The sequence below is a fragment of the Centruroides vittatus genome, unplaced genomic scaffold (genome assembly GCF_030686945.1).
Source record: "Centruroides vittatus isolate TY-2023 unplaced genomic scaffold, ASM3068694v2 contig_526, whole genome shotgun sequence".
Classification (NCBI taxonomy): Eukaryota; Metazoa; Arthropoda; class Arachnida; order Scorpiones; family Buthidae; genus Centruroides; species Centruroides vittatus.
Genome location: NW_027122309.1, coordinates 366,356 through 372,772, shown reverse-complemented (window position 1 = coordinate 372,772; position 6,417 = coordinate 366,356). Strand labels below are relative to the sequence as shown.

Below are 6,417 nucleotides of genomic sequence, written 5' to 3'. Positions count from 1 at the left end.
AGTTACAGTACAAAAATACACATAAACGCAAATAAATTAGTAACTCAATAATACATACCTTCATTTATATCCATATGTTATATCCAAAGGTCAGTTATCCCAAATTGTCGAAAAATAAATTATTTTCAACTTTTCTTTCTGAGTTTAGAACTAATTCACAGTAAACTTTATGCCTTAAAATATCCATTGCAATCAACGCAAAATGTATGAATCCACGTAATAAAAAATTATCGCAGTGGACTTCGAAAAAACGAGAAACAGAATTATTAAACCGCACTTTACGAAATCTGGCGCGAACTGTCGAATACAATAAACAAAACGAAAATGCTCTTGTCCAATGTCATCAGGTGACAAAAAGTTTCTAAATAAACGCTAAAAGTTTTAAAGAATTCTTTCCACAAAAACCGATGAATTTAATTAATACACAATAACTAAATCTGTTTAATAAAGGTTAATAATTTTCCATTATAATTATGCAAATTAGATATAAAAAAGATCATCGCGCAAATTCTCCCGCGAACCATGGATGACTCTTACGTCATCTGGATTGAAGTTTCCTGCAAAATACTGAAAATTTTTATATAATTATTTTACTAATTCAGCCAAATTTAAATAATATAAAATGTCTAGATCTGTTTAATAAAGATTAGTAATGTACTATCATTAATATGCAAATTAGATATGACAAAGATCACTGTGGAAAAATTCCCGCCAAGATAAAAATAGCTTTCGGTCACGTGATCACCAAGAAATACGCCTTAAATTTAATGTTTGTGTACAAATTAATACATTTTAACTAATGTCATCGTTTAAAATTTAATGTTTCTGTAAAAATTAGTAAATTGTAACAAATTTCATCAAAGACAACAGAATAATTTTCAGCTTATAAAAACTTTACAATAAATGATTATTTCTTCGAAAAAAGTCGATATGCACGAATAAATAATAAATATGAAATAATGTTATTATCCAGTTTAAGTGGATATTGTAAAAATTAAGCTATTTTATTTGTTTGGCTTTTATAATTTAGTTTCCGAATATTTTACTGTGAAATTCCATTCAGTAAACAGAAACAAAGACAAGCTATTAATTACAAACAGGACAATAGAATAATTTTTACGTAAATTGAGTGTAAATACAGAAAAAAACGAATTATATCAAAGATGGGACGAATAAGCTGACATCCCTCGAACAGAGCTCATATACTCATTGTCATTTTCAGCCTGGTTCCCACTTCGACTGTTTTATCTTGGGAAAAAGTTAATTTTTCAAAATAAAAGTACTTTGTTCTTAGTGAAGAAAGATAAAAGTATCGAAATATAATATTCAGAATTAAAAATATTGATGTATGTCCATAGTAGAAATGTATATTTTTTTCCGATATTAAAAATAATATCACGAGAAAAACATTATATAAATGAAATACGTCCATAAACAATTTCTTTCTGTCAAATAAATTACGGATTAAACAGGCTTATTTAGAAAAATTCAATCGCGAATAACTGACTTTAAATATACAGAGGATACAGTATGCTTGTTATGTGATTGTATCTGCGTTTACAAATTAACAAAATTTTCCATTTTTTTTTTACACATTATTATGCTATAATCTAAGAAACTATGTTTAATAATAAGACATACTACAGAAAGGGTAAGAAAGGAACGTCAGTCATTGTAACTAATGTATTATTGAAAGTTTCATTCATATAGATAATTAATTTTATCAAGATACATTTCTCCAGAAGAAAATTAGCGATATTTCTCGTAAATATAAGTAAATTTTATTATAATTTAGATAAAAACTCATTTTTTCCCCACGCATGGCTTCTTTCCCCTCCCTCTTACTCCTATACTTGGAACATTCCATTTCATAATTTGATGTAATAATAACGTTTAAAATGATTCTAAATAAAATATTGACACTTAAAGTAGGTTAATATAGGCCTATATTGTCACGAGTCTCAGGTGTATTCATAAAAATGTAGTAATCGATACAATAATACTTTCTCACATGCTCCATGTGTTAAAGTTTGCAGCTGTAATTGAAGGTAATATATAACGAAAGAAAATGTTTATATTATCAATAGTTATAAAAGATATCTCATTTTCACGTAGAAAAACAAAATAAGCCAGAAAAAACAGACAATCACACGATATGACTATCGAGAACATTCTATAATTCTTTTCAAATTTCTAATAACTCATCCAAAAATTTTAAATGTTGCTTTTATGTATTCACAAATATTTATTTGCCGAACTGTTACCTAAATTGGTTTAAAATTTGTACAAACTTATTTCGTACGTTCCACAATTTACGTTCGTTTCCACGTAAATGAGTCTGAAGGAAAGCGGAAACGGAAGCTTCGTCAACTTCCTTGCAACTTCTCTGGCGACGTATTATGTCACGTGATATCAGTTCTAATATAATTTAGAAGTTTCAATGAACAGCTGTATGAAATGTTTAAACACACTTCGTAAAAGTGGTATTTTTGATAATCAATAATGACCGAAAAGTTGGTATAAAAAGCGACCTGTAAAATTTTATTTTTCAATGTTTAGCAAATTTGTAATTGCAGCCAGAATCTATTAAAAGCAGTGAGGAAAATGTTCGTATGCGAAATAGTCTTACAGAAGCTTATATAATTTATCTAAATGCTTTATTTTACATATATATTTTTGTAAATATCTCTTTCATCAAATAATTTATACATCTTGTAAGTTAGGTGCAATGTTTTGTAAATGAGTTTAGACTGGAACAGATTACCCCTTACTGAGAGATGATCTTCGGATTATCACGTGACCTACAGTTCTATCTCACGAAAGCGCTATAAAAAACAATTTTATTTTCTTTATCCGAGTGGTATTTATAATTTGGAATAATTAAATGTTACAATAAACATCTTAAATCTTTTCGATATTCGATTAATTTCGAAATTAGATCTTTGAGCCGGACACGTTGTAAATCTATCATAGAATAAGTACTTAGTTATTGATACTTCCATGAAAACTAATTATCGCCCCTGCTTATCCCGCCAACTGGGTGAGTGAGTGTCCTACTTACGGTAGAGTGACTTCATTACTATAACTAAAAATATTTTACAAAACACTAAAGTAGAGTTATAAAAATTACTTTATTTGTAATGAAAATCAAAATTTATATTTAAAAAAAAATTACAATCTTAATCCCGACAATGAAAAATAAAACCGCAAAACCCACAAATGTTGAATCTAGAATATTACAATATATACACGGACGAAAGTTATGATGTAATCCCTAAAAAACAATATTCTTCACAAAAAAATTAGAAAATTGCTATGAATAAAACATGTAAAGGAATTATTGCTTAAAATAAAAGAAGATAATTTAAATTATTTAAGAATAAATGCAATTAAAGTTCAAATATAAATATAAAATTGTTTAAAACTTAAATAAAATCTTTTTATGAATAAATCGCTGTAAGAAATTTAGTTTATAATAAGAAATAAATTAATTTTAAACATATAAGCAATTACATCCAATAATAATTCAGAAATAAAATTGTTTAAAACTTAAATAAAATCTTTTTATGAATAAATCGCTGTAAGAAATTTAGTTTATAATAAGAAATAAATTAATTTTAAACATATAAGCAATTACATCCAATAATAATTCAGAAATAAAATTGTTTAAAACTTAAATAAAATCTTTTTATGAATAAATCGCTGTAAGAAATTTAGTTTATAATAAGAAATAAATTAATTTTAAACATATAAGCAATTACATCCAATAATAATTCAGAAATAAAATTGTTTAAAACTTAAATAAAATCTTTTTATGAATAAATCGCTGTAAGAAATTTAGTTTATAATAAGAAATAAATTAATTTTAAACATATAAGCAATTACATCCAATAATAATTCAGAAATAAAATTGTTTAAAACTTAAATAAAATCTTTTTATGAATTAATCGAATAAATTTAAAAAGTATACAAAATAATCAATAAAATCTGGAAAATTGAATTTTTAAAGTGTAAAATAATAAATATTTTGTAGAAATACTTATCCTCGAACCTTGCACTTGTATTCTCTGAAATTATATGTATACATAAATTTAACATTTTCTGTTAATATAATAGTGTAGAAAAAGTAACTTGACAAAAGTATATAAAAATATATATATACCAGAAATTTTCCTTCGTATGGTAAATTTCCATGCAAGGTTCTATACACAGGGGAACGCCGCACTGTTTACAGGAATACGATGATTCTTTCCTACTTCCTTTTTTGGTACAAACGATGCATTTTCTTGTTGCGTGCCTTTTCGTACTTGTCGGTGAATTCCCTCTCAGAAAATGTCTCTCCAGGAGTCTCTTTGGGGTAATTTCCTTCATGTGTTTTCTTGAAGCGACTGGTTTCGTAACTCCACCGAGGTACTTCTCCGTAAGTTGGTCCACAAGCTGCAACCGGAAGTTCAGTTGAGAAAGCATTCCTGTAAAGTTATGTGTATTGAAATATAAATATATACTGAATTACATTATATTACAATATATAACGCATAAAAGCGATTAAATGGCAAACATATTTACCTCCACACTTTTTATACAGGACAAAAGAATTGAAAATTGTGATGTCCAGTAGGTGACGAAACATTTTTTGATAATATTTTTTTAGGCGAGTCCTCGCGATCGAGTAAGTTGTAATACAATGGTCCGCTAGATCTATTCTTCCCATTCCTTTACTGTACTCCACACAGACAAGTGGTTTTAATTTTTCTTCTCCACCTTACAATTCAAAAATAAATAGATTTTAAAACTCAGCTAATATAAAATTACTTTCTGAATATAAGAATAGACTTACCTCTGGTTTGTACTGGGACCACTTCAGCACCATGTACGGTTGATAGCATACATACTTCTTTCTTATCCTGCCACTTTAACGTCATCAACTTTTTTCTATAAAATGCAATAAAATCTCCTTTCTTCAATTTCTTTTTTTTAATATCTTCTGGCAGCTCCTTTCTGTTTTTTCTTAGCGTACCGACCGCATCTGTCTTAAAATCAACTAACAAGTCAAAAAGTACAGGAGAAGTGTAATAGTTATCTACAAATAACATATAGCCCTTATTTAATAACTGATCCATCAAAGATAACACTATTTTTGTTGATTTGAGCTGATTTGATATATCCAATCCTTGAACGTTGTTTTTTAACTCGGTTTCGCTTCCTGTATACATTATCATGTTATGTACGTAACCAGTGGAGGACTCGCAAAGTTGAAATGACTCCATCCCGTAACGGGCTCTTTTTTTGGGGATGTACACTCTCCATTGTAATCTTCCTTTCCATAATAATAAGCTCTCGTCAATACTTATGTTTCTACCGGGAGTGTACGCTGATTGCCATTTCCGAATCAAATAATCAAAAACAGGTTTTAATTTAAACAGCCGTTTGTTTGTTGCTGTTGGGACAAAAAGCGTATTATCATTAAAATGTAAAAACTTTCTTAGTAGGTGAAATCGATTTTCCGTCATGTTTTCGAAAAAAAAGGGCGTTTGTAGGATTCGATGTCTGCAAAAAAATGATGAATTGGTGGGTTTCTGTAATATTCCCTGTAAAATTATTAAGCCGAAAAAAAACTTCATTTCTTCCGTGTTGGTTTCTTTCCATTCCTATATTAAACAATATAAGTTAATATGTTATTAATTATATAAATTTTCTATATTTGATATTTACCTGATCTCTACTTCTACGTTTCATAAGAGATGATCTTCTTTTCTCTCGAGTAGATTGTTCGGCGAACAAATTTGTCTGATGAGTGATGTGTTTAGTAAGCTCATCATCGAAAAAATATTCAAATATCTGGAGTGCAGTTGGTTTTTCGCCGAAATCAACGAGCAATTCTCCTAAAATTGGAGAAAATGTTTTGTATATATAATATTCTGACTTACATATTTCTACAATATTATATCTAAAATATATTTAACATAATATCATAACTTATTGTTCTAAGTGGAGATAAACAGTATACATATATATATATATATATATATATATATTGACTTGTCCGAAATTAAATTTTTATTCGTACCTTCTGCGAAAGTGGAAAAAGCTTCTCTTGGTCCTCCATTTGGTATCCACGTCTCACTTCCAAACGAGTAATAGCCGATTTCCTCTTCGTCTTCGCTAGATGATCCCTCTCCTGGTATCTCTTCTTGTCGTCCTTCTTCTTCCTCCTCTATTTCGTCGTCAGAGGACAAATCACTTTCGCTCTCGCTACTACAAACTAGCAACTCACGGATATCTGTCATCTGTAGCCGTTTTTCGGAACTTGGCCCAGCAATTGCGGATGGATTCATTTTACAAAATGCTTGAGAACAAGTAAGAAATAGAAGGAACTAAAGAATGAGCGTTCTTTAGTAACGTCTCATAGCCAATCAG

General features: G+C 28.7%; 1 protein-coding gene across 1 annotated transcript; it reads right to left on the bottom strand.

Annotated features, from left to right (window-relative positions):
* Positions 1 to 3,989: 3,989 nt before the first annotated feature.
* LOC136978406 (piggyBac transposable element-derived protein 4-like) lies at positions 3,990 to 6,417 on the bottom strand. The gene is made up of 6 exons (XM_067274109.1): positions 6,068 to 6,417; positions 5,713 to 5,882; positions 4,838 to 5,648; positions 4,567 to 4,761; positions 4,163 to 4,469; positions 3,990 to 4,067 (listed from the first exon to the last, which is right to left on the bottom strand). Coding segments are annotated over exons 1-6 (1,752 nt in total). The 5' UTR covers positions 6,336 to 6,417; the 3' UTR covers positions 3,990 to 4,066.